General features: G+C 54.5%; 12 protein-coding genes across 12 annotated transcripts; 7 read left to right on the plus strand and 5 right to left on the minus strand.

The window, feature by feature from the left end:
* Nucleotides 1-607: 607 nt before the first annotated feature.
* Nucleotides 608-2,728, plus strand: BO97DRAFT_362184 (threonine dehydratase, biosynthetic). Its single transcript, XM_025692456.1, has 3 exons — nt 608-895; nt 961-1,177; nt 1,244-2,728. Exons 1-3 carry the CDS (start codon nt 719-721, stop codon nt 2,542-2,544), a joined length of 1,695 nt encoding a protein of 564 aa, XP_025555088.1. The 5' UTR covers nt 608-718; the 3' UTR covers nt 2,545-2,728.
* Nucleotides 2,729-3,063: 335 nt separating this feature from the next.
* BO97DRAFT_337440 (50S ribosomal protein L36) lies at nt 3,064-3,572 on the plus strand (the record flags this gene model as incomplete). The annotated part of the gene is made up of 3 exons (XM_025691492.1): nt 3,064-3,318; nt 3,435-3,469; nt 3,533-3,572. The coding sequence occupies 3 exons, from the start codon at nt 3,064-3,066 to the stop codon at nt 3,570-3,572; spliced, it is 330 nt and encodes a 109-aa protein (XP_025555089.1).
* A 718-nt stretch (nt 3,573-4,290) lies between these two features.
* Nucleotides 4,291-6,305, plus strand: BO97DRAFT_383783 (histidine phosphatase family protein). The gene is made up of 4 exons (XM_025693383.1): nt 4,291-5,255; nt 5,342-5,459; nt 5,538-5,642; nt 5,698-6,305. The coding sequence occupies exons 1-4, from the start codon at nt 4,448-4,450 to the stop codon at nt 6,119-6,121; spliced, it is 1,455 nt and encodes a 484-aa protein (XP_025555090.1). The 5' UTR covers nt 4,291-4,447; the 3' UTR covers nt 6,122-6,305.
* Nucleotides 6,306-6,419: 114 nt separating this feature from the next.
* BO97DRAFT_468077 (uncharacterized protein) lies at nt 6,420-8,468 on the minus strand (the record flags this gene model as incomplete). Its single annotated transcript, XM_025699709.1, has 2 exons — nt 6,420-7,462; nt 7,502-8,468. 2 exons carry the CDS (start codon nt 8,466-8,468, stop codon nt 6,420-6,422), a joined length of 2,010 nt encoding a protein of 669 aa, XP_025555091.1.
* A 665-nt stretch (nt 8,469-9,133) lies between these two features.
* nop7 (mRNA-binding ribosome synthesis protein NOP7) lies at nt 9,134-11,493 on the minus strand. The gene is made up of 3 exons (XM_025694669.1): nt 11,419-11,493; nt 11,267-11,365; nt 9,134-11,178 (listed from the first exon to the last, which is right to left on the minus strand). The coding sequence occupies exons 1-3, from the start codon at nt 11,438-11,440 to the stop codon at nt 9,275-9,277; spliced, it is 2,025 nt and encodes a 674-aa protein (XP_025555092.1). The 5' UTR covers nt 11,441-11,493; the 3' UTR covers nt 9,134-9,274.
* A 176-nt stretch (nt 11,494-11,669) lies between these two features.
* Nucleotides 11,670-13,272, plus strand: BO97DRAFT_383792 (GPI-anchor transamidase subunit GAB1). The gene is made up of 5 exons (XM_025693384.1): nt 11,670-11,900; nt 11,959-12,023; nt 12,078-12,280; nt 12,334-12,956; nt 13,006-13,272. The coding sequence occupies exons 1-5, from the start codon at nt 11,759-11,761 to the stop codon at nt 13,242-13,244; spliced, it is 1,272 nt and encodes a 423-aa protein (XP_025555093.1). The 5' UTR covers nt 11,670-11,758; the 3' UTR covers nt 13,245-13,272.
* A 65-nt stretch (nt 13,273-13,337) lies between these two features.
* BO97DRAFT_475536 (N-terminal L-serine N(alpha)-acetyltransferase NAT4) lies at nt 13,338-14,419 on the minus strand (the record flags this gene model as incomplete). Its single annotated transcript, XM_025700416.1, has 2 exons — nt 14,144-14,419; nt 13,338-14,053 (listed from the first exon to the last, which is right to left on the minus strand). Exons 1-2 carry the CDS (start codon nt 14,280-14,282, stop codon nt 13,338-13,340), a joined length of 855 nt encoding a protein of 284 aa, XP_025555094.1. The 5' UTR covers nt 14,283-14,419.
* A 177-nt stretch (nt 14,420-14,596) lies between these two features.
* BO97DRAFT_383796 (aldo/keto reductase family protein) lies at nt 14,597-16,108 on the minus strand. The gene is made up of 7 exons (XM_025693385.1): nt 15,931-16,108; nt 15,735-15,881; nt 15,567-15,671; nt 15,234-15,515; nt 15,115-15,170; nt 14,915-15,060; nt 14,597-14,855 (listed from the first exon to the last, which is right to left on the minus strand). Exons 1-7 carry the CDS (start codon nt 15,997-15,999, stop codon nt 14,689-14,691), a joined length of 972 nt encoding a protein of 323 aa, XP_025555095.1. The 5' UTR covers nt 16,000-16,108; the 3' UTR covers nt 14,597-14,688.
* A 1,319-nt stretch (nt 16,109-17,427) lies between these two features.
* On the plus strand, nt 17,428-18,657 carry BO97DRAFT_337900 (zinc-dependent alcohol dehydrogenase family protein; the record flags this gene model as incomplete). The annotated part of the gene is made up of 4 exons (XM_025691507.1): nt 17,428-17,589; nt 17,667-18,056; nt 18,114-18,560; nt 18,613-18,657. 4 exons carry the CDS (start codon nt 17,428-17,430, stop codon nt 18,655-18,657), a joined length of 1,044 nt encoding a protein of 347 aa, XP_025555096.1.
* Nucleotides 18,658-18,897: 240 nt separating this feature from the next.
* Nucleotides 18,898-22,178, plus strand: BO97DRAFT_383803 (putative raffinose synthase protein Sip1). The gene is made up of 2 exons (XM_025693386.1): nt 18,898-19,187; nt 19,239-22,178. The coding sequence occupies exons 1-2, from the start codon at nt 19,017-19,019 to the stop codon at nt 21,906-21,908; spliced, it is 2,841 nt and encodes a 946-aa protein (XP_025555097.1). The 5' UTR covers nt 18,898-19,016; the 3' UTR covers nt 21,909-22,178.
* On the minus strand, nt 22,179-24,294 carry BO97DRAFT_362213 (carotenoid oxygenase family protein). Its single transcript, XM_025692457.1, has 2 exons — nt 24,039-24,294; nt 22,179-23,988 (listed from the first exon to the last, which is right to left on the minus strand). Exons 1-2 carry the CDS (start codon nt 24,099-24,101, stop codon nt 22,363-22,365), a joined length of 1,689 nt encoding a protein of 562 aa, XP_025555098.1. The 5' UTR covers nt 24,102-24,294; the 3' UTR covers nt 22,179-22,362.
* A 257-nt stretch (nt 24,295-24,551) lies between these two features.
* Nucleotides 24,552-25,245, plus strand: BO97DRAFT_362216 (Cys6 transcription factor domain-containing protein; the record flags this gene model as incomplete). The annotated part of the gene is made up of 3 exons (XM_025692458.1): nt 24,552-24,622; nt 24,709-24,759; nt 24,826-25,245. Coding segments are annotated over 3 exons (480 nt in total), but the record flags the coding sequence as incomplete, so codon positions are not given.
* Nucleotides 25,246-25,342: the final 97 nt, after the last annotated feature.

Here is a 25,342-nt window from a genome sequence, read left to right on the forward strand (position 1 = left end):
ATAAGAGTTTATTCATGTTTTCTTCATGACCAAGAAGCTCGTGCAACTAAACTGGCGGTTCTGCCCTCAAATCGGTAGGGCGCAGTAGGCCGTCGGCGCTTTCATGCCTTCTGAGCTACTTACAGTAAGTTCAAAGTACGGAGTAGCTGTACAGTGTATCTACAAGCACCTATTGACCAGTCAAATGACGCATTGAATGCCCTGATTCTAGCAACGAATTGTTATTGGCCACCTACTTGATAGTCGACGGTCCGGCTTGCGATCAGTGCAGGTCCACTGGCCACTCATGGCTTTTTATGGGGAAAGCGAAAAAGGACTTGAGCAGCGCCTGGCCAACACAAAAAGTAGCTATTATGTATGAGATATGGCGAATGATGACAATGAGAGACGTTGAGTTAAAGTCAGTGATGTTGTACTTCATACTTAAAGATCAAATTCCTGACTCTTCTTCCTCTCCATGATGCCAACATCTTAATGTTCTTGTTTAGGGCTGGAAGTCAGGGTTAAGTTGATGACATAAACTTTTCCGCCTCCGATCACGGAATTTTCGCTCCTCTCCGCGGAATAGAAAGGGTGATTCATCTATCATAGTTAGTCAGTGCCACCGCGACTTTTTTCTCGGTCTCGGCGTCCATCTGGTGCTGACATCTCGTTCCTACTCTTTTTCTAGGACCCCCACATTCATTTCCTGCATTTATCCCATAGACCACATCCTAAAATGCCCATCGAAGTATCTGAAGACGGCGTTGCGACTCCGGTCTCCGCCAAGGTGAGCAACCTCACGTTGACTGAGGCCTCCGCGCTCGCAACTCCTACCTCTGAACGCGCGGAGGACCAGGCTGCCTACAATTGGGGCATCCCCGACGACTACCTTCTCCCGAACGGTTTCCCAGATGTAAGCGTCCTATGACTCTCATTTGCTCTGACGGAGCATGTGGCTCATGCGATTGTTGTCTACAGTACCTCCGCTTGATCTTAACCTCCCGTGTCTACGACATTATCGACGAAACCCCTCTGCACCATGCCGTTAACCTGAGCAATCGCCTCGAATGCCGTGTGCTTCTCAAGCGGGAGGACTTGCTTCCTGTCTTCAGTTTCAAGCTTCGTGGAGCCTACAACAAGATGGCTCACCTGACTCACGAGCAACGGTGGAAGGGTGTCATTGCATGCTCTGCCGGTCGGTGAACCCCCCCGCATCAAGGATTGCATGAAGGGTATGGACTGATTGGGTTATTCGATTCAGGAAATCATGCGCAGGGCGTCGCCTACTCTGCCCGCCACCTCAAGATTCCCGCCACTATTGTCATGCCCTCGGGGACACCCGCCATCAAACACTTGAATGTCGCTCGTCTGGGCGGAAGCGTCGTCCTCCACGGCAATGATTTCGATGCGGCCAAGGACGAAGCCTACCGCCTTCAGCAACAACACGGCTTGACTAACATTCCTCCCTTCGATGACCCTTACGTGATTGCTGGCCAAGGAACCATTGGCATGGAACTCCTGCGCCAGGCCAACCTGCAGAAACTGGAGGCTGTTTTCTGCGCCGTCGGTGGAGGAGGCCTGATTGCTGGCATTGGTGTCTACCTCAAGCGCATTGCGCCTCACGTCAAGATCATCGGTGTCGAGGCTCAGGATGCCAACGCTATGGCCCAGTCGCTGGACTCTGGGTCGCGCGTCCTTCTCAAGGAGGTTGGCTTGTTCGCCGACGGCGCGGCAGTCAAGACCGTGGGAGAGGAAACTTACCGGCTGGCCCGTGAAGTTGTCGACGAGATTATTCAGGTCACCACTGACGAGACATGCGCCGCCATCAAGGATGCATTCGAGGATACTCGCTCTATCGTGGAACCGGCGGGTGCTCTGGCTTTGGCTGGTCTCAAGAAGTATGTCGCCATGTATCCCAACCCTGACACCAACCGGGAACTTTGCGCCATCACCTCTGGAGCCAACATGGACTTCGACCGCTTGCGGTTTGTCGCGGAGCGTGCTGCTTTGGGTGAACGGAAGGAGGCCCTCCTGAGCGTCAACATCCCCGAGACACCGGGCGCATTCGCCAAGCTTGTCGAGGTCATTCTCCCGCATGCCGTGACTGCTTTCAGCTACCGATATGCGCACGATGCATCGGCCGACGTTCTGATGGGTATCTCCCTGTCTGCCCTGACCGGCCAGGACGACCTGGCCAAGATAATGACTCACCTCACCAATGAGGGCATGAGTGTCAAGGATCTGAGTGATGACGAACTTGTTAAGCGACACGTTCGTTTCCTGGTCGGTGGACGTAGCAACGTTCCAAACGAACGGCTGTTCATGTTCGAGTTCCCCGAGCGCCCAGGTGCTCTGGCCAAGTTCCTGACTACCCTTCGCCCGAACCAGAACATCTCCTTGTTCCACTACCGCAACTACGGTGGAGATGTCGGGAAGGTTCTTGCTGGCATCCAATGCCCTGAGAATGAAAAGGAGGAACTCGAGGCCTTCCTTAGAGACCTGGGTTACCCCTTCAGCGAGCACACCGACTCCCCTACCTACCAGACTTTCCTTCGTTCTTAAGAGATTCGACACCGTCTTTGATTCATTTCTGTTGCATTGGTAGGAAACTTGGAAACTTAATGAGGGGCTGCTGATTTTGTCTTTGTCGTTTCCTGTGGGCGTTTTTATTGGGCATATCGTCGATAGAGCTTGGGTTGTTTGTTGTAAGTATAGGTATGATAGGCATTATTCCGTACATAGAAACTGAAATATCATAATCTCGCATCTCGAATACTTTCACTCCATTTAAATAAATACTCAATTGACATTACCTGGTCCTACTATCAAGGTAGAACTCAAAGTAGATGCAAGGCTATTGATTGGATATGCTATCCGTCCAATCACAACGCCGCAAGCCCAGGCCGCTCTCGGAGTCCGGCGATACGAAAGCCCGACCAAAATGCTCCGAAGGAATTCCGGACAATCAGTTGATGGCCGCACCTTGGTGGTTCGAAAGCCTCGATATCGCCGTGATTTCTCGTCACTCTTCCTCGAACCTGTAGCGGATTCAGACTCTTTGTCTATCCGTCTTTCGACACCATGATGTCTGTCCGCTCCCTTCTCGGTGCCTCGACCGGTGCCCTCCGCCAAATCCTCCCCTCCCTGTCCCGCAAACCTGCCGGTCTTCTCTCCCGGTCGTTCTCGCAACTCGCAAAGCTTCCTTTCGGCAATGGCCTTCGTGTGCTCCGCTACGGCCAGCAGACTGGTATCGCCAGCACGACGCTGCGACAGGTTGAGCAGGTCCGGGGCATGAAGACGCGGTCTTCGGTGAAGCGGCTGTGTGATGGATGCAAGGTAGGATGATTCGCTCGATGAGAGATTATGTTCCGAATCTGCAGTGCAGTGCAATGCATCAGGGGATAATTGTCTACGACTTGTGGTTATGGGGCTAACGTTTTGTTTCATTGCAGCCCGTGCGGAGAAAGAACCGTGTCTACATTATCTGGTACGCGCATTCGTTCAACAATCCTCTGCATGTCCACAACCTCTAATTTAAATCACTCCACAGCTCGAAGAACCCCAAGCACAAGCAGCGCCAAGGCAAATAGATATGAACGTCAGAACATTACATCCAGAAGCTTGATAGGAATCCGCGAGACCTTTTCGCATTGGGGTTTACCTGCATTAAGACATGGCGGAGAGAAGAAGGTTCATGGACAGTATTCTGCATTGCATGAGAGTCTCAGCAGAATGCGAAAATTGAAAGGCGCAGATGTATTGTGTGAATTGCACAGGGTCATCGGGATCTCGAGAACTGGGAAGAACCGCGCATATTCATGGGATATGACCAACTGGTTGGTTTAGGCGCTTGTTTTCTTGTTGCATTTGTTTGCATGTACATTAATTCGGTTTATACATTTCAATTCCCCTTCTTATGCAAATTGGTCAGATGAAATTGTGCGAAGGGGTGTTCGGTTTAGTATGGACATGAGCGGTCGAGTGATGTGACTTCATAGATCTACATGAGCTGTTTGTTCTGGCTCAGTCAAAGATCTTCGCTACCAAACTCCCCCAGGGCTTTTGATTATGGTAAGTCTGTAATATAACTCCGATCTGATCAGCCAAGCGCTCCGATCAGGACCCGAGATCTCATTCCGATGATAGGCTGCAAGGGATGATATCATTGTTGCTGGTTCAGGGACGCTGTCTTCGACCTCCTTCCTATTAACAACGAGAGCGAACCTCTTGCTCTGTCCTGCTCAATTGTATCCTGTTACATCCCAAGGACAGTCACGGCTGCCTGCATTTCAAACCGCAATCCTTGTCGTATGACCTCTTAAGTCTGGAATGCAATTCACGTGGATGCCTAGACTCTGAAGACACACAGAGCAGCGATTGACAGAAACGCTTCAACCTAATCGCAAAGCATTCCTCTCCACGAGTCAACCATTGCTACGATATTCCCCAGTTCGCACTTTCCAAGATGATGTCCGGAACGTTGATCGCATCCATCCCCTACTTATACCTCATCCCAGCAGCAACCGCAACCAGCCTCTTCTCAACATTTCCCTCCTCCCACATATCGCAGCAAGTCTTCGATGGCGACAACTTCCTCAAATACACCGGGATCCGCGGGCCCTACGTCGACCGCAAATCTTACGGCATCAGCCGTGACCCACCGCCGCAATGTACCGTCGACCAAGTGATCATGATCAAACGCCACGGCGAGCGCTATCCATCATCCGACGAGGGGTCCTCGATCGAAACCGTCCTCAAGAAAGTCAACAGCACAGTCCAGTCCGCAAACAGTAGCCTCACGCCCGGAGGCAGAGGCGACCTCGATTTCCTCCGCCGCGGCAACTGGACCTACTTCGTGCCCTCAGACTGCTACGAAGCCGAGACCTCCACGGGGCCCTACGCGGGCCTAGCAGAAGCACACACCCACGGCCAGCAATACCGCGCACGTTACGGACATCTCTGGGATGATCACGCGGTCCTCCCGCTCTTCGCGGCGGAGTTCCAGCGCATCATCGACACGGCCCGGGAGTTCGGCGAAGGCTTCGTCGGCATGGAGAACTACACTACCAAAGCCGCAATGAACCTCATCTCAGAGTCGAGCAGTCGCGGTGCAGATAGCCTGACGCCCTCGTGCCACCAGGACGACAGCGGCGCAAGGGACAACTGTAATGCGTATCCGTACCATCTCCCGCAGTTCGATGCCGCCGCGGAGCGACTGAACGCGCAGTATAAGGGCCTGAACCTCAGCTGGTCGGATGTCGTCACGTTAATGAGTTAGTACATACTGAGGCCCCATGTCCCTGCTCCCAGGACCCATTCGTATACTATATGAACCCCATTCTTAACAGATATCTCGCAGCAATGACGGCATACGAGCTCAATACGCGCAGCTCCTCCGAGTGGATCGACATCTTCACCACCGACGAATGGGTCAGCTTCTCGTACATTTGGGACGTGAACTTCTACTACTGCGCCGGGTGAGATACCCAGTGTCTGCATGCAGCCCTTACACCACACTCAATCCGAACATTAACTAACCACTGCCCTATCATCAGCCCAGGAAACAAATACATGCGCGCCGTCGGCGCAAACTACCTCAACGCCTCGCTCTCCCTCCTCCAGCAAGGTCCCTCAAAAGTCGGACCCCTCTTCTTCAATTTGTATGTCCCCCCCCTCCCCAGCTAGCCCATAGCCATCCCTTACACAACCCCACAGCGCCCACGACAGCAACATCTCCCCGATAATCGCCGCCCTCGACATCGACAACCCACCGCAGGACCTCCCAACCGACCGCGTCGCCTTCGACCTCCAGCAGAACTGGCGCATCACCGACATCATCCCCATGGGCGGCCGCCTAACCCTTGAGCGGTTGAACTGCAGCGCGACGTCCGCGGGGACCGGGACCTACGTGCGGATTGTGCTGAATGAGGCGGTCGTGCCCCTGCGAGATTGCCAGGATGGACCGGGGTACTCGTGTTCGTTGGCGCAGTATGCGGAGTTTGTGGGGAGATTGCCTGGCTTTGCGAGTGAGTGTCATGTCCCGGTCGATGAGCCGCAGGTGCTGGGGTTTTGGTGGAATTATACGACTTCTACGGCGGAGAATTGGCATCGTGGGGAGAGGTGTAATGGGCTTGCTTGAAGTTATCTTGGATTGGTTGAAGGGTCGGAGTGAGTGGGGAGTGGAGTTGTCTTGGGTGCGTTTATATAGTGCATGACAGTTCATTTTAGTGGGCTGTGGAGTGGTGGGATGGAGACAGCATACTCTGTTCATGAACGAGCATGTGGATTGCTGTTATTCAAGGATATTTAGAGTTGGTAATGCCCGTCCGCGCAACTGCGCCGGCTATGATTTGACGGTCCAAGCTATGCGCCCTCCCAAGTACTTGTAGCATGCCTAGAGATACTAGTCAAACCATGTTCGTAGGATGGCAGGCTACTCAAACATCGCTAGGCCCGTCCTTCGTTCTCGACCCCTTTGCACCCGGTGGCTTCCTTGTAGAAACCGGGGGCTGGTAACTAGGGTGCATTGTCTTCAGATGCTGATTGAGATTCCACGTCCGAGAGAACCCATTGAAGTGTCGATCGCAAGTCCGAATGGGACAAACCAGATCGGCCTTCCGGTGCTCTCCTTTGCCCTTGGGTCTGGCTGCATCATCCGCCGAGGCACTCGTCGCTCGTGATCTAGAGCCACCTTTGACGGATGTTGCCCGGGAGCGTGGTTTCTTTGACGATGCTCTGGACAATGGCACAGACTCAGGTTCAGGTTCAGGCTCGGCTTGAGATCCAACCTCAAATTCAGGCTCGGACTCGCTTTCGACATAGTTCCACGGCCCTGAATTGCCGTCCCCCGCCCCGACTCGCCGAACCGTGCCTTCGTGAAGCGTGCGGAACGCCATGTCCTCCCCAAACAAATCCGCGCATCGCCGCGACGCACGCATCACCACCGTAGCAGGAAACCCCGTCATCGATGCAATGCCGAGCACTTCACTCCAGTCTCGGAGCCCCAGTCGGACCCGGCTGGCGGACCGTCGGCCGTCGCTGCTGCGTGACCGGCCGCGGGGCTGCGACGACCCGCGCGACAGCGAGCGCTGACTCGAGCTGGCTTTGGAGGAGATGCGCTCGCTGGATGCTCGGCTACTGGAGACACGAGTACTCCGCGAACGCGGGCCGCTCGACTCGGATCTGACGGAGGAGCGTCGCGTGCGTTTTCTCCCTCGCGATAGGCTCCGCTCCTTCTCACTGCCCTTCCTTTTCTGCTGCACGGAAGACGAGCCCGAAACCACACTCTCGGTATCAGTCTGCCATTCGCTGGCGGAGCTATCGTCGTCTCGCGCGAGGTCGCCCTGGCGGGCACGGTGGAGGCCCATGAGTAGCGTGTCGAACTGCGTGAGGATGTTCCTCGTCAGCGGCCGTAATTGCCGGCGCGACTTCTCATCGTCCGCCTGCACGACCGGTCGTAAAGCAACGGGCTTCATCTCCGCTGTCGCTGCCGTCCTCGTGTCGTCGTCCTCCACCTCACTTTCCCAATCGCCGGCACTCTCTTCCTGGGTTCCGGGCTGCGACATGGAGGATCTCCGCTTCCCACGCGGCGTAGTCGCCCCGACGCCAGCGGCAGCTCTCGTCTCCCACTGGCGCGCATTGAACCTCTCCTTGGCCGTCCTCAGCATAACCGCCATAAGCGATTCCTCCAACTCGGCACTGGGCCGTGGATCGGGCTGCCGGCGCAGCGTCCACGCATCATCAATCGCGCGCCGCACGAACTCGCCCGGCCGAGGCACATCAGCCGCAGGCATGGGCCACGCCGTCCACTTCTTCGGCGGCGCAAACGTTGCCTCCCCATCGCCCTCCTGCCCCCCGACCCCTTCACCACCGATCCCACGCCCACCCGCCGTAGCAGTAACCCTCCTCGCAATCTCCACGGCCCTCCTCCGCAAAGCAGACGCATTATACAAATGCGCCGCAAGATCCCTAGCCCGGAGATCAACCAACGCCTGCGCATTCTGCCGATCCTCCGCCGTAAGATTCCGCCAAGTCGACTCGGGCCCTCGAAAGCGGTTGGGCCGATACCCGTATCCTCCGCCCTCCGAACTCGACGGAGGACTACTCCCGATGCCCGTCGTCATCATCGTCGTCGTCGTCCTATCAACAGGCCGTTTGTGCGCGTCATCCTCACGGCGACCCCGGCGCGTGCTCCTCTCATCCACCTCGGACTCCTCGTTCCCACTGTCCAAGTAGGTAGAATCAGAGTCATCCGATAGATCATTCCCGTCCTGCAGGGAATCCTCCTCCATGATGGTGTCGAGGAACTCTTCCCCCACTCCTCCTCCTCCTCCTCCTCCTCCGCCGCCATCAACTAGATCTTCCTCCGGGTAAGGTTCCAGGTCATCCTGGCTGCTGTCGCCGCCTCCGAAGATGGAGGTGTACGGTTGCGCCGACTGCGGGGGCCCGAACCGCGGCGAGCTGGGATAGTAATTCGACGAGGACATTGGGTGTGGGTGTTTGTCTCACACGTCAAGGTCAAGTCACGGGTGGATTTTGTAACACTTTGGTTCCACCTAGCTTGTGTTATGTATGCTTTGGTGTTTTTGCTTTTTCTCAATTGGTGGGGTTTGAGTGTTTGTGTTATATCGTGTCTGGTGGGTCAATCTAGACCTCGAAAGTTTGATATCGGCGGGCTTGGAGAGCTCGCAGGCGCAAAGCATTGGGCTGCTGCGTGAATTTCGCCGTGGTGAAACTGTGCAGTTTGGCTATATGTCACTCCATGGCTTGCGCATTGCTACCTAATCTCCATCCTCTTGCCTGAGGATGTGGAAGAGGGAGATCGCAGGCTGCGATGGCCGTGCGGATTGGGTGAAAATGTCCTACGTCACGTGATTTGATTGCTGGGGCTCGAATGGTGATTCGGGGACTGTAACTTGGAGAGAATATGGTAGGTGCTCATGAAAATAATGGAGGTGAGTTGTAAGGGGCTTATTTAGTGGATTTGAGGAGCCTAGCAAATTCCACGCGAAGCACGGTGTTATGCAAGTCGCCGACAGCGAGCCGAAACAGCCGGGGATAAGGTAGCTATACTTCCCTTCTCCCTTTGAAAAGGCCCATCTATACAATTGAATACGAGAAAGTGCTACTATGCAACCAGGATACAATCTCGTGATGAAAATAAGTTTCTAATCAATAAAGCACTATGCAAGACGCCAAAGAGTCAAATGTCTCCAATACCCCAGCAAGGATATCATTCTAATATCACACATACACACTCTAGAAATCCACTTTTGATGCGCCCTGTCACCGCTTATTTCTGGCCGGCCTTCTCCAGCTTTCTCCGCTTGGAGCGCAGCTTGGCCGCCTCCTCGTCCTTCTTCTTGTTCGAGTACATCATCTTCTCCAACAGCTTGCGCTTCTTCCGGCTCATCATCATCTTCTGTCGCTCCAACTCCTCTTCCTCCTTGCGCTTCTTGGACGCGATCTTCTTGGACTGCGGCTTCTTCTTCGTCTCGCCCGCGGCTCCGGAGGAGAACGGGAGACCGGCAGCCTCGGCCTCTAGCTCCTTCTGGTGCTGGGACCTAGCGGCTTCCTCCTCGTCCTCGGACTCGGACGCGGCCTCGTTGTCCTCGAATCCGCCGAAGTCTTCGTCTTCCTCCGCTTCCTCGTCGCTGTCGCTCTCGTCGTCGGTGCCAGCAACATCCATACCACCGTTGATGTCGGACTCCTCGTCGCTCTCAGCCTCAGACTCCTGCGCCTCGGCCTCGGCCTTGGTGTCCTCTTCGCCGGCTTCCTCCATCTCCTCGTCGCTGTCCTCTTCCTCCGCAGCGGCGGCTTCACCTTCCTCCTCCTGATCGGCCAGGGCGGCACGAGGGTCGTACGAACCCTTGGTAGGCTTGACCCACGGGCTCAGGTGGGGAGGAAGAGTCTCGCCGGGCGCATACAGGTCGGGACGGAGGAGCTTGCCCTCGTTGATGCAGTCCCAAACCCACTGGGGCTGGACGTAGGTTCTGCCAGGAATGCGTGTACCCGGTCTGACCTTCTGGACGGAACCCTCGGCCGAGGCGGCGGGAACGGCGGGGAGAGATTCTTGAGGAAGAGAAGGGCGGTCGACAATCTGGTGAGTGATTCTCGTGTCGGTCTCGTCGTGTGTGAAGGCGCCGTCACCAAGCACGGAGTCCCAGCCAATGCGGGAGCAGCCGAAAGCGCGGAGAATGAACTCCAGGGGTGCCTTAGGTGCTTCTCTGGAAATGTAGAAAACGAACGGAGAGAACAGGGAGCCGGCCTCCTCGCCGCTCAGGTCGGGTTGGGGGAGAGTATCGGCTTCGGGAGCAGCGGGTTCGAACTTGTCGATAGCGTCGGTCGCCTCTTCTGTCGTCTCAACAGTTTGCTCGTCCTTGGTCTGATCGAGACCAGCGCTCTTGATGACCTTGTCCACCTTGGCCTGCACGTCTTTCGAGACCTCCTGGTTGGAAGACTTGCTTGCCTGCTTGCCGCTTTCGATAGCCTTGGGGGCCTCGCCGACCGAGCGTCCTTCGAGGGTGAAAGCCGCCAATTCGGCACCGTTCTCGTCACTCCGGGTATCGAACTTGGGGGGGTATCTGAGACCAAGGGTGGAGTACAGGCGGTAGTTGACAAATCCTAGGAGGGTGGTGTAGAATTCGACGAAAGTGGCCATGATACGGTAATCGACATCACCGTTGACGCGCTGCACGAATCGGTAGGGAACCAGCCACATGATATCTTGTCCCTGAATGGTAGCCTGGTAGTAGATACCCTTGATCGAGAGGAAGGATTTCCGCAGAGAGTTAGTGGTGATAAGGTAGTGCTGGAACTCGTGGCAGAGGCGCTGGCAAAGGGCGATGGTCTTGGGAGGGACGTGGGTAGAGGAAGGAAGGTTAGCGAAAAGGAAGAGCAGGGAAAGAGCATCGTCGAGATCTCTCAGGGCGTCGATAAAGGTCGGGTAGCGCTCTTTGATGACATGGTCGAGGGTAAGTTTCGGCGCATGGTTCTTCTCCAGACGAGAAGCATCGCTAACTTCTCCACGGCCAAGGGAACGGGCGATCTTCTTCGCAAGCGCCTTCTGGTCGCGGAACTTGCGGAGGAGCGGCTCGTGCAGCAGGTATTGGATATCCTTGGTGTAGTAGAAAGTGGTGTTGGGGGTCGAAGTCTTCGAGGCCTTCTTCTTGTTGCGAGGCTCACGGGGATAGATACCTGTCAGACATCAAGAAAAAACGAATCAGCACGAGGGACAGTCACAATGGCCGCAGTATTGGTCGTATAATCAAGATGTAAGCCATACCCTTGAAGATACATAGTCGACGGAAGTCAGGCAGGGAGATCTGAAGTTTGCGCACTGCCTGCGTTCTGGTAATGTAGTTTTTGGCCTGGCCAGAGGTTCCTGAGTTTCACGTCAGCATGGATTCGATTGCAAAGAACTAAAAAATTGCGAACCCTTCTTCTTAATCTTAGCCATCTTTGCAATGGAAGGCTGGTTTGAGAATTGAGGGGTGGGTGATTGAGAGGAAGATCCGATAACCAGAAAAATCGTTGATAAGTTTTTTTTTTTTCTTTGGATTTTTTGGAGCAGCGGCGCGGACGTGGTCCGTGCGCTGCGGAAAAGGGAAATGCGCGGAGGTTTCCAATTCGAGCAGTTCCACCACCACCACTTGGCACGTGAAGCCAACAACAACCATCTGGCTTCACCCCATCTTACTCCATTTCCTTACTCATTCTCGTTCATGCTCAAGTCACTCCCGGCATGCTCTGACTCTGCAGACTGATCTAACATAGCATGGGGCTTGATCGCAGAAAAGCCGCCGTGTTCGGTGGTGCCTTTGCTCTGCGACTTCTGCTTCTGGTGCTGTTCCCTTCGCTCCCCGATTTACTGACGGGCCGAGTTGAGGTCTCCACGCCAGTAACCAGTTTCAAACGACGTGAGTCTCTTGGACACGGCCACATAATGCTAAATGACGGAGGCTTACTCTCTTCCAGTACAAGAGGGTCTTTTTCTCTACACTCGAAATGTCTCTCCTTATGACGGAGGCGTCTTTCACCAGGTACGGACGGCGCTCAATAGGATCAATGCGGATGACCGAACTGACAATTCAAAGGCGCCCCTCCTCCTCCCCATTTTCTCGCTACTTCCGACCTCGCAAGCCTTCCTTTTTCCGACGGTTGTGCTATACTCCTTGATCGATCTTCTGAACGCGAACGCATTGGTCAGAATCTCGGAGTCAGGGTGGGCAGTTTCGGGGCGATCCTATTCTGCGACACGGAAGCATATAAGATGGGATGGGGTGACAGTTGCAGCATGGTACTGAGACTCAATCAAACAATCGGAATAAAACCCAATGCTAATGCTGCCAGGTACTTGTTCAACCCCTTCACCATCGCAACATGTTTGGGCCGATCCACAGCCGTTTTCACGTCGACCGGAATTCTATACGCGATCTCAAGTGCCGTCACGGGAAAGGCTTTCAATTCAATGCTCGCACTGGGCTTTGCATCATACTTATCGATCTACCCCGCGTTGCTTTTCATCCCGCTCATGCTCCTGTGCTATGACCAGCGTGCTCAGACAGCCAAATCGTGCCCCAGCACAGCCGTCTTCGCTCTCCAGCACCTCGCAATCTTCCTCCTGAGCATTGTCGGCCTGCTTGGGGTATCGAGCCTCTTGATCGGAGACTTCAAGGCATTTATGTCTGCCACATATGGATTCCAATTGCTTGTCCCCGATCTTACACCCAACGTTGGTCTCTGGTGGTATTTCTTCATCGAGATCTTCGACTCCTTCCGCGAGTTCTTCCTCGGTGTCTTCTGGCTACATTTGGCTTCATATATGGGCGGCCTGACGATTCGGCTGCGAAGACAACCGCTGTTCGTGCTTAGCTCCTTGCTGGGAATTTTCGCCGTCTTCAAGCCCTATCCCAGCATATCTGACGCCTCGCTATACTTTGCACTTCTCCCGCTTTACCGACATCTCTTCCCTCGTGAGTCTCTACTCGCTGAGCTTTGCTGTCCACTGCTAACGATGACCAGTCATGCGATACACCTTCTTCGCCGTTTCGGCGCTGCTTTACGCCACGCTCCTGGGACCAGCCTTCTATCACCTCTGGATCTACGCCGGCTCGGGCAATGCCAACTTCTTCTACGCCATCACCCTCGTATGGAGCTTGGGTCTTTCCATCCTGCTGGCGGATACCATCTTCGCGGCACTCCGCGACGAATGGGAGCACGACAACCCGGGAGTAAGGGGTAAGGACGTCAAGCAAGTGTAAAATATACCAAGTCTGTATTATATACAATAGAAGCCTAGTTGGCGTGACACACTCCCCGTAGCCCTGCTTTTTCGCAAGTGGGCGCTCTTCCAATCATTGATCATAAACCCGCGACAGAATCCGATAATCCGGATCCTTGACCGTCCCATTCCGCAACCTCCGCGGCCGGGGCGAGCTCTCATCGACCCGGAACCCCAACCGCTCGTAGAACCGGATTGCCGCCCCATTCGCCCTGAAAACCGTCAACATGGCCTTCTGCATCCCCACCCGCTCCCCGATCCGTAGAAACACGCGCATCAGCTGCGCCCCGAGCCCCTGCCGCTGCATCGCGGCCGCCAGATGCACCTCGTAGCAGTAGACGACCTCGAAGCCGTCCTCGTACGTGACCATGAACGAGAGGAAGCCCAGCACGTCGGCCTCAGCATCAGCCTCAGGCCCAGAATCAGCTCCCCCCTCCCCACCGGATGATGCCCGCCGTAAAACCAGATACTTCATATCCGGCAACCGCATCTCACTCCGCTTTTTGGGCGGTGACCAGCCGATCGAGGACGCCCGGTACGCGGTCGCGGACGTCTCCTCGATTAGCGCGAAGCATTGCTCGAAGACGCGCGCTGGGAGGCTCGCTGCTGTGTAGAGGTCGAGCGCGTAGGTTTGCTTTTGCTCTTGCTTCTCCTGTTGCGGTTCTAATTGCGCCTTCGCGGTGATGCTCAAGTCCTCTTGCGCGACGTAGAGGTTGATGAATTCGTCTAGTGGGAGGTTGTTGGTGCGCTCGATTAGGGGCTGCTCTTGAGGTGGTCGAGGTCGTGGCTCTGGCGTGCGGTTAGTGTCACGTTTCACGCGGGGGCCGGGGGTGCGCGTTGAGATGGGCGGGCCGCCGGGAGGAGGGATTCGTGACTTACTGGCTTTTTGCTGGGGACTGAGGGCTTGGAGCTTGGTTTGGAGGGTTGGTGAGGGTTGTTGGTTTGGTTTGTTGCGTGATGCGCGTCGGACGCCCCCGCGCTTCAGTGGTTTGGTTATTCGGTTTGATGTCGTGGGCATCTCTCTATTATTCCCTTTGTTCTTGACGGCGGATGTGATTACAGGAGGTTAAAGAGAATTGTAGGGATAGTTTAAGGGTTTCTGTGACTATTGTGGTGTTGAAGTTCGGGTCGTAAAGGTTGACTGCCGGATAGACGAATTTCGGTTTGGGTGCGCTTCGGATCATGTCTACTGCTGGTGCTGGTGTTGCTCATTGCGCTCCCGGTTGCATGTGTGCATGTGTCATGATGCACGACCGACCTATCATACTTCTGTGTGATGGTTTACATATCGCTAAGCGAGGGCAGTTCGTTTGTTACACGTGTGTTCGTGACGATTGTGGAAATACATGTTCAACGGAGCGGACTGTACGCTGCTATATATTCCGATGCTTCGCCAGGAGAGGAATTCCATATCGGACATATTATCATGCCTGCTCTCTTTGCTTCGCCGCGAACTCTTCAGCGCGTCTTTCGATCTCTTCGGTACCCTCCTCTCCGAAGATATCCAGACCCCACTGGAAAGGAAGTCCGTATCGGACATGGCGGTCCAGTCGATTTAGAGTTTCGAAGATCGGATCGGGAAGGATGAAGTCTGGAAGTTCGCTCAGTCAGAAAATGTATTCATGGGAAGCGTACAGTGGAGTATCGTACCTTGGAAATTGCTCTCGATTCGGGACGGTGTCACGCTCTTGGATAGCACGGCTGTCCCTCGTTGTACGCCCCAGGAGATCAGCAATTGGGCTGGATCTTTGTTCAATGAACTGGCCAACTCTTTAACGAATGGGTCGTCGATGACACTTTTTTTGATCAGTCAGAGACTAAGCTGGAGCTGAGGGCATAAATAGTCATACCGTGGGAGGCCAGCGAGGTTGTTACCAAGAGGACTATATGCGATAGGGAGGATATTCTGCGCTAGGTCAGCTTTGCTCAACTTGCACTGGTGAAGGTAATGCGAAAAAGGACCGCTTACCTTATCCTTGAGATACTGTGTCAACTTTGGCTGCAGGAGATACGGATGCGCTTCGATCTGGTTCGCAGCTGGTGGAATCTCCGCGGTCTTGAGGAGCTCCTCGACATGTTCCTGGGTGAAATTGCTCACACCAATACTCCGGACCTTGCCTGATTTAACCAGCTTCTCCATGGCCTTCCAGGTGTCGGCAATGGGGACATCGGCTAGTTTGAATCGCTTGGTAACTGGGTCGACGGGCTTCAGATCTTCCCCGGCATATTCGAAAGATACCGGCCAATGGATCTATCGTCTCTCAGCAACGGCAGCAATATATGGGCGTGGAGGCCAACACACCAGGTATAGATCCAGATAATCGGTCTGAAGGTCTTCGAGAGTCTTGTCGAGTTGCGCTTCCACGTGTTCGGGGCGGTGATGTGTGTTCCAGAGCTTGCTAGTAATCTGATCGTCGAAAGATCAATCACCATTCATATTTGACCGAGTGCTTCAGAGCAAGAGACTTACGAAGATCTGTTCTCGCGGCACACCCGACTTCTTCCAACCTCTTCCGACCTCGTTCTCGTTCCTGTAGATCACTGCGCCGTCGATATGGCGATACCCTGTCCGAAGAGCAGCCTCGACAGCGTCTTCGACTTCATGCGGTTTGGAAAGCTGAACTCGTTAGACTGCCACATTTTCACTTGAAGCAATAGCCACGTACCCAGGTCCCTAGTCCCACAGCTGGGATTTCGTAGCCCGAGTTAAGCTTAAAGGTACGTCCGAGAGACATGCTGTCGAATAGGAGGCTTACGATGTGCTTCGTGTGAAATACTCTGTAGAAAAATTCTGGAAACTCAGCTTACACGTGGGCAGGACCAGCAATATGATATATAATCCGGTGCTGGAGCGGGGGAGGGGAAAGAATGGGGTTTGATTGCACTATTGCAGTTACCCCTCCTGTTGTAGTCTATGTCCCGTGCGCACAGTGATCTTCATGTCTGGACAAGTGCAAGTGCTTACTCCCGAGGAGGGAGCACTCTATTATGCTTTATTGATGGTTGATTGGGCTTGGTTATGTCTTATACCTAGGTCCCATGGCCAGCCCATCGCAACAATTTATTGCGCCATATCTCGATTGTCCCGTCGCTTCAGGAGTCTGACCGCGAACAGACTATGCGTTGAGGCGGGATTCAACTCTCTTTGACGATACTGATCCTTTCTCCAGAATCCAGACTGTGGAGGGATCCCCACCATTTATTTCTAGAGCCCTATAAGTAGAAACGAAAGGTTGCTGTCTCCCTCGGGCAATGGGGGGCACACGCTCGTTGGCCCACCAACACACAACGGCATACGAAGCTGTTTACTTTTGCCCCGCCTCGATGTCAAGTCAACCTGGTGACGATGTACTAGTTTCGTGTCGCTTTTCCTCTAGGTTGAAAGAAATCGGTGATATTCAGACATTGAATGGAGCTAAAATCTATCAGAGAATAAATTGATCTGATAATCTTGGATGCATGGAAATATCAGTTGCTGGGATGCAGTTCTGGTGGCGGTAGAAAAGGTAAGGCGGCGGAAAGCCCGAAGAAGGCAGTGAGAAGTGGGGCTGATAATCTTCTTCAGCCTTTCAGCCTCTCACTAGAATCACCTCCCTTGCTCAACTACAGCACGGCTAGCAGCATGCTACTCAATCTCTCAGTTTTCATAGCGCTGGAGCTCCGCGATTTACTTCTATCATTGTCACTCGGGGCCGTATGAGCTCGAGAACATCGAGATGTAGACTATTCCGGTACGGCCGGCCGGCACTGCAGTGTCCACGGCTCGGCATTCTAGAAGGTCCACGATACAGAAGACCATGAGGCCCCACTCTTCCGCAATGTCTTGAAGCTTTCGCCCAAGGTCTGCCTACCTTTCTGAGCCAGGAGAATCATGTCGAAGGAGGAATTAAGTCACTGATTCGTCAATTCCAACAGAATGTCTCCGTGTCGGGCGGTTGTCGGACCGTTCTTGAGCGTCAATCCTTCAATTATGACTTATTAATCATAAGTTCAACTGTGGTGGAGCTCGCCCTCTTACGTCAATAATCCAAACTGCTTTCTCTATATTTCAGAGCTCCCCCGCCGAAAGCTTCAACGGCTTCTGCGAATCTTCATAGCTTTTCTTCTGTATAATCTGCACTGCGCTGTACTCGGTGAATTCTCAAGACCCCAATTATTACAACATGGCTCCCTCGACTCAAAAGCAGTGGACCGTTCAGAACAAGGAAGATGGATTCGATGCCCTGAAGTTCGCTGAGGCACCCGTCCCAAAGGTCGGGGAGAATGAGGTGCTGGTGAAATTCCACGCTGCTTCGCTCAACTACCGCGACCTGATCATCCCCCAGGTATGCTCCAGAATTCGCGATCATTCCCGCCTTAATCCTGGTATCTCATCGACTAATGATTCGTGCGACTGCTACAGGGAACCTATCCCTTCCCTCTTAACTTCCCAGTTGTGCCTGGCTCCGACGGTGCTGGTGAGGTGGTCGAGACTGGTCCCAAGGTCTCGCAATTCAAGAAGGGAGACAAGGTCGTCACCCTATTCAACCAGTTGCACCAATACGATCCCATCGACCCCAAAGGCACCAGCTCTGGCCTTGGTGGTATGATTGACGGCACTCTCCGCGAGTATGGAGTCTTCAACGAGAACGGTCTTGTCAGAGCCCCGAAGAACCTGAACTACCTCGAATCCAGCACTCTCTCCTGTGCAGCTCTCACAAGCTGGAATGCGCTGTATGGCATTAGGCCTCTGGTGCCTGGACAAACGGTCTTGGTGCAGGGAACTGGCGGTGTTAGCATGTTCGCCTTGCAGGTAGGTAGTCTACTCTTCATATGCTGTTATTCGGAGAGCTAATGACGAGGAATATAGTTTGCCAAAGCCGCTGGTGCCACGGTGATCGCAACCACTTCGTCGGATGCGAAGGCCAAGAAGCTGAAAGAGCTCGGCGCTGACCACATCATCAACTACAAGACTCAGCCCAACTGGGGCGAGGTGGCACGCAGCCTTACTCCCGATAATGCTGGTGTCGATCACATTGTGGAGGTCGGAGGCAGCGGCACTCTGGAGCAGAGCTTCAAGTGCATCAAGTACGAAGGTGTGATCAGCATCATCGGATTTGTGGGAGGTGCCGACCCCAAGTCGCAGCCCCCTGTTCTCGCTACGCTGAGCAACATCTGCACGGTGCGCGGTATCTACGTCGGCAGCAAGGCTATGATGAACGACATGGTTAAGGCGATTGAGGCCAACGACATTCACCCGGTGGTGGACGAGCAGGTTTTCACTCTGGAGAAGACCAAGGAGGCTTATGAGTACATGGTAAGCTGATTGCCCCTCGGCGTGGTTGCACAGTCGCTAATCAAACATACAGTGGGCCCAGAAGCACTTCGGAAAGTTGACCATCAAGATTGAGTAATTGAGATCCGGAGCTATATTGGAAATGAATGTATGAGTAAATGTATATAGAAGGAAATTACTGTGTAATGCAATGCTATAATTCTGTCAATTGGATCATTCATGCGTCGATTGAATTAAGATGCATTGATACCTTAAGGAATGGGAGCTTGAGCTCCACGCCAATGGGGGGTAGACTTCCCCTCACCGCATCGCCACCTCATCATCCGCTCTCTCCACATTCATCCACTCCTCCTTCCATCCTCCCCATGGATCAGGACATTGCCTTCATCTGGACACACTGGAGACTTCTATGCTGTTCTCCATTCCCAGCCACGGTTATACCTTTCTTCATCATTACCACTTCTACAGTCATTCCCGATGCAGTCCGACACCAGATATAGATCGACGCTCCCCATTTGCGGACCCGACCCCAAGTATATCAAGAAGTCCCAGGTTAAATTCACCCGGCCAGCCCAGATGAGTCTGTTCGCTCGAGTAACCAGCTATCCGCCTCTGGGCCAGATAACTTGTCTCAAGGCCGCCGAGTCGGTAAGCCTACCGATAATCCTAGCTAGGTTGTCATAGACTGACAAAGGGTAGCTTCGCTTCACGGTAGTCTTGGAGTCCAGCACGACGTTCCCCATTCAGCCATGGGAAGTTCACGTATGGCATAACATCAACGGTAGCAGCCCCGAATGGACAGCACTGCCGCTTCAGCGCTGCGACTCCTTCGTAGCGCCGCTCATCAACAGCAACGCAGAGGAGTACCACTACTTCCGCAACGTCTTCACTGCCGAGATCGCCCCGCCCGCCAACGCGGGACACGCCCAATTCACCGTGCGGTACCGGGTCAACCCCGACGCAGAATGGCAGTGGGTCAACCAGCAGCAACACATCAGCGACGGGGAGTTGCTCTTCCCCACGCGGACGCCAAGCTTCGACTCGGAGGAGCCGGCCTCGGCGACGGACTTCGCGAAGTACTTTGAGAGCCTCTCCTCGGAGGTCCATGTCCAGCCGCGCAGGAGCGAAGCGCCGGGGTCGGATCTCTGGCATATCGCTGGCGCGGTTGCTGCAGCTCACGGTGGAGAGTCGGGGCTCACGACGCTGGCTCTCGGCGTGCCGGCATCCGTAGCGCGGTATTTCGCCCTGGTGCGGATCTGGAGCCCGTGGCTTGGGCCGAGGCATGGGAAGGGCAAATTTGCGTTGAGTGAGGATGCAATTCTCTGCTCATTTCTGCGGACTGATGGGGTTCATGTGGTTCTTTTGGGCGTGTCGGGGCTGGACAATGTACTGACGCTGTTTGGGTCTGGTGAAGACGGTGCTGTGGTGGTCAAGACCAAGAATGATAATACCCAGGAATCCAAGTTTCAGGTTCTGGCTTCGGCTGCTCATGATTTCGAGGTGGCTATGAGTGCTGTGATTTACGAGGCCCGGAAATTGACAAGGCCTTTTGCTGAGCACGTTGAGTCGGCTCGTGTGCCAACCCCGGTTTCGCCTCCGGGGGATGATATCGTGGTGGTCGAAAAGGATGTCAAGGCGCAATGGCTCGCTGAATGGTACGACGGCTTGACATACTGTACCTGGAATGGGCTTGGACAGGATCTCACAGAAGAGAAAATCCTCCGTGGGCTGGATTCGCTGAAATCACATGGCATCAAAATAGCTAACCTGATCATCGACGACAACTGGCAGACACTGGATCAGGACGAGTCTCAGTTCAGGAGAGGATGGAAACAATTTGAGGGCAATCCTGATGCTTTTCCCAAGGGCTTCAAGCAGACAATACAGAAAATTCGGACCACTCATCCGAACATTGATCATATTGCAGTTTGGCATGCCATGCTCGGATACTGGGGAGGTATCTCTCCGGATGGCGAGCTCGCTAAGAAGTACAAGACGAAGAGAGTGCAGATCAAAGACCCGGCAGTGGGAGGCGCGATCGCACACGCCTTCGACCGTGGGTCGATACTAGCCATTGATCCCGATGATATCCAGAGGTTCTATGACGATTTCTATAACTACCTCGCGTCTATCGGCGTCGACTCGGTCAAAGCAGACGCGCAGTTCTTCCTCGATCTCATCAAAGACCCAGCCGACCGCAAGAGATTTATCAACTCGTACCTGGATGCATGGTCCATCTCCACACTGAAGCACTTCAGCACAAGAGCAATTTCATGCATGTCGATGATACCCCAAGCCATCTTCCACTCACAACTGCCAACCAACAAGCCCACCATCCCACTCCGCAACTCGGACGACTTCTTCCCCAACATTGAATCCTCCCACCCATGGCACGTCTTCTGCAACGCCCACAACGCCCTCCTCACACGGTTCTTGAACGTCGTCCCCGACTGGGACATGTTCCAAACCAGCCACCCTTACGCGGGCTTCCATGCCGCGGCGCGCTGCGTGTCCGGCGGCCCGATCTACATCACCGACGAGCCAGGCAAGCACAACCTCGCCATCATCGATCAGATGACCGCCCCGACGATCCACGGCGCCACCGTCATCCTCCGCCCCGATGTGATCGGCCGTACTCTGGACATCTACCACGACTACAATGAAGGTCACGTCCTGCGTGTTGGCACCTACACCGGCTGGGCGCGCACCGGAAGTGGTATCCTAGGTCTATTCAACATCTCCAGCGCAACCCGAACATCGATCGTCCACCTCCTCGACTTTCCAGGGATCCACCCTGACTCAGAAGGCGAGTACATCGTGCGCGCCCACACCAGCGGCAAGATTGCCGAGAACCTACGCATCACGGACACAAAAGCCTTAGTGTCCGTTGAAGTCAAACACAAAGGCTGGGAGATCCTAAGCGCGTACCCCGTGCACTCCTTCCCAACCCACAAGCCCAAGTGTTCAGCCCCAGCTCCGACCCCAAGCACCAACGCCCCCGAGACTGCAGCTGAGCCTAGCACCACGACGACAAAAGCAGCAGTCCTAGGCCTCCTCGGCAAAATGACCGGCGCCGCCGCGCTCGTCAACTCCGACATCTACGTCGAGGACACCGGCCGGCTCCGTGCAGACATCAACCTCAAGGCCCTGGGCACGCTGGGCCTGTACTTCTCCAACCTGCCGGACTGGAACATCGAGGATAATTTCATGGTCACCATTCTGGGCAAGCCGGTGCCCCCGACGACGGTGTGGAAGGTCGGTGGTGATGACGCCAGAGTCCTGGCGGTCGATGTGTTGGCCGCGTGGAAGGGGATGGGGTTGAAGCCAGGGTGGAGTAATGAGGTGCTTGTGGAGGTTTTTGTGCGGTGAGTTTCTGGGTCGGTGAGAGTTATGTGACTAGTCTGGGATTCATGGTTGCATGTGCCACTTTCTACTCGATATTGTCCTCAGCGATGCACGGTTGGGTCGGTTGTGTTTTCCTAATTGTCTGAGCGTGGTTCCGTGGAGTCCTTGCGGAAGTAGGGGTTCGAGAGGTTGAATCTATAGTCGTATCAAGGGTCTGGCTCTGACGCATGCGTTGCATGATACGAAAGCCTGCCCTCCCTATGACCGAGATCCTTAATCAGAGAAGTCATATTTGCGCACAGTCCTCACAATGTCTTCCAGTCAATTTAAATTCCATAACTCATAAAAATTCCACATCCCTACCTCAAAGGTAACCGAAATTCAAACCAGTCCAGCGAACAACAAAACAAAAGAGAGAGGAAAACAGAACCGAAAGATAAGCACACCAGAACAAATAATCCTCAGCCAGAAAGTCCACCTAATAATCCCCCGTCGGGATCCCCCGTTCGGCAGGAACATGCTGCCCATGAAACCCAAACGCCACGGGCCCATCGACCCTCGCCTTCCCCATCACCGACAGATCCCTTGCGTCCAGACAAAGCAGATAGCTCTTCCCGGAGTGTCCGTCCAACACGACACTCAACAACACCCCGTCATCCTCCTCGGTGCCCTCGGGGTCGGCTACGAAGATGGGTTCCCCAGGGGAATGTGCGTGTTGGGCCCAGATGAGTGGTGTGTCCGGGGCGTGGTCGTTGTCGAGCTTCATGATGCAGTCGAAGAAGGTGGATTCGCCGCGCGCGCCGATGGCGTAGGTGTACCGGTGCTTGCGGGTGACGTAGGCGGGATTCATGGTCGGGAGTTCGGGGGAGATGGGCTTGCAGCTTGCGCGTTCTAGGGTTGCCTGTTGGGCGGGGTCGGGCCGTGGGGTCGTGGGGATGAGGGGCAGGCGGAAGCGGGAGATCGTGGAGCGGGTGGTTTCGGTGCGGCCGGTTGCGAGGCGGGCTTTGGCGGGGCTGGTGTTTGAGAGGAGGTTCTCGTAGTAGAGGGAGAAGAGAAAGTCTGTGTTGTCGAACTTGACCAGGTCGGCGACGATGTCGATGCTGCGCTCGGTTGCGGTGGAGCTGCGAGAGGGTTCTTGCCAGGCGTTGATGCTGTGGAAGCAGAAGAATGGTGGGCCGCTGTATGTGCCGACTAGACCTTGCGTGCCCTGGCGATCGACGACGTACCACATGGATGGCTTGGTCGGATCGAATGGCTGGATCGCGTCGAGTGTGCTGTATGGTGGTGTTTGGAAGACGGACACGTCGAGATGGGCGTTCCACACGCAGAGGATCACGTAGTCTTCGGTGAGGAAGAGAGAGTGCAGGTAGGCGGGCGTGGCCGGGAAGGTCGCCAGGATCGTGGTTTCGCCGGTCGAGGCTGAGATGCGGAAGACACGATATGTGGGCTCGGGCTCGAATGCGAGGTTGTAGTTGAAGACATCGCCGGTCTTCGGGTCTGAGCGAGCATGCGAGGCGGTCCCTTCGCCTGCGAGGTCCGGTTGGAGGTTCTGCTGGCGGGCAAGACTGATCGGCTCCAGGGATACGGGATCCAGTTGCTTGTAGATGTTGTGGTCGGTCTTAGCCCACAGGGTCTTGATCCCCATGGATGTGTCCCAGCGGTCACTGGTTTCGGTTCCTAGTCCTGGCATGTTGACCGATAGGGTGACACCCACGTTCTCAGCGGAGGGATGTGGGGGCTTGTTGGCTGGCTCATACTCCGTCTGAACTTTGTCATAGACAGCTTTGCAAGGGTCGCGCTTCTGTCCGAAGGTGATGGGTTTGAAGTTTCCTGATTTACGGGTTTGTTCAATCAAGAGGTCTGTCGAGAAGCGGGAGTTGTAGTATACGCGCAGGGGATGATCGCCGTCTGGACCAACCAGCTGAAAGCGATGGGTCTGGCTGTATCCATCAAACCAGTGACTGAGTTCGAGAGTTTCGCCTTGTTCGGTGTTAACTTTATAGCTTCCTGGTCCAGTGCGATAAAGCGTGCCGGCAGTGTAGCCCGGAAAGTGACCCTCCACGGGAAGTTCGACCTGGTCTTTGACTTCGTAGTTGGCATCAAACTGGAAAGTGTATTAGAAGAAGAGCTAGCAGTAAGAGTAAGGTTACTCACCCCTTGGACGTTGGGCCAGTTGTTGAAGTGGTCACTAAGATGGCTGTCTTGCTGGACTGTCATATTTGCCTGCTTGGGGAGATGGGGTGAATAGTTTTGGGAGGATAAGATGATTCCTATGAGATGGGTTGGAACTGTGCTGTGATAGATTATGAGAGAGTAAGAAGCACAGTCCAAAGCGACGCCGGTCTTTATATGTCAAGTGAAGCTGAAGCAAGTGGGGGGAATCCGCGTATAGATGGTGGAGGAATCCCGGCTGTACGGTGCCACTGCATAATAACCAACTAAGGTGGTCTTCCATGGTTCAGCTGGGATGGAGTTGTTTGTATCCCGAGCCCGGCGGGATTCCCCCACCCTCGTTCCGTCACTGCCTCCTCTTCTCTTCTTCTCACCTCGTCATCATGGATTTTACCCTTTACTTCCCACTCTCCAGCGCACAGTAGCCTATTAGACCTGTGCTATTACACCATGACCCATCGACCAAAGCCTTCAGCTCTCAACCCACTCCCCACATGGACCTGCTCCCCGTGCGCCGCAACCTTCCACCGAATAGACCACTACAAGCGCCACATATCATCCCGTGCGTACGCTTTTATCTTAAATATCCTCATCCTAGTGCACTTCAGACCAGTTTGACCTTCTATAAGCCATACTGATCAAAACCAGACAGCGCAGACAAACCGTACCGGTGCTCCTTCTGCACATCGAGCTACAAACGCAGGTACGTACCACCAAGTTCATTTCCAAGACCCTTCCCCACCAGGTTTAAGCTCAAGTCTAGGCATAGGGATGTCCTCCGCCGCCACTGGAAATCCTGCTCCGCGCGCCTCCGATCCGGCTATACGATCCCCGAGGCCCGGGCAGGAGGCAAAGAGCGGCATGCGTGCGATGCATGTGCGCGGCTGAAAAAGTCGTGTGATGGAGGAGTGCCGTGTCTGGAGTGTAAGGCGCGGGGCAGGGGGTGTACTTATCGGCGAGTGGGCCGGGCGAGTGATGATGGAGTGGAGAGGGAGGAAGGGGGAGACTCCCAGCTAGGGTTGAGGGCTGGAGAGGATCTGGAGGCCGGCCCTTGGAGCCTGGGGCCACAGAATTTCTACTCGTTGCAGGCTGCTAAGGTTAGTGCTTATGGTGGGTTCAATTTATAGTTATGGGTTCGCATTGGGCTTGTGCGCAGTGTGTGAGTGCATGGGTATGATATATAACTGGTAGATACTAATTCTAATTGTTCTTTATCTTAACCCTGGATACGAGAAATTAGGAACGAGCGGTGACATCTAGATGACTCTACACTATGGAGTCTGATG

This window comes from Aspergillus homomorphus, assembly GCF_003184865.1.
Source record: "Aspergillus homomorphus CBS 101889 unplaced genomic scaffold BO97scaffold_4, whole genome shotgun sequence".
In the NCBI taxonomy this organism is placed as follows: domain Eukaryota; kingdom Fungi; phylum Ascomycota; class Eurotiomycetes; order Eurotiales; family Aspergillaceae; genus Aspergillus; species Aspergillus homomorphus.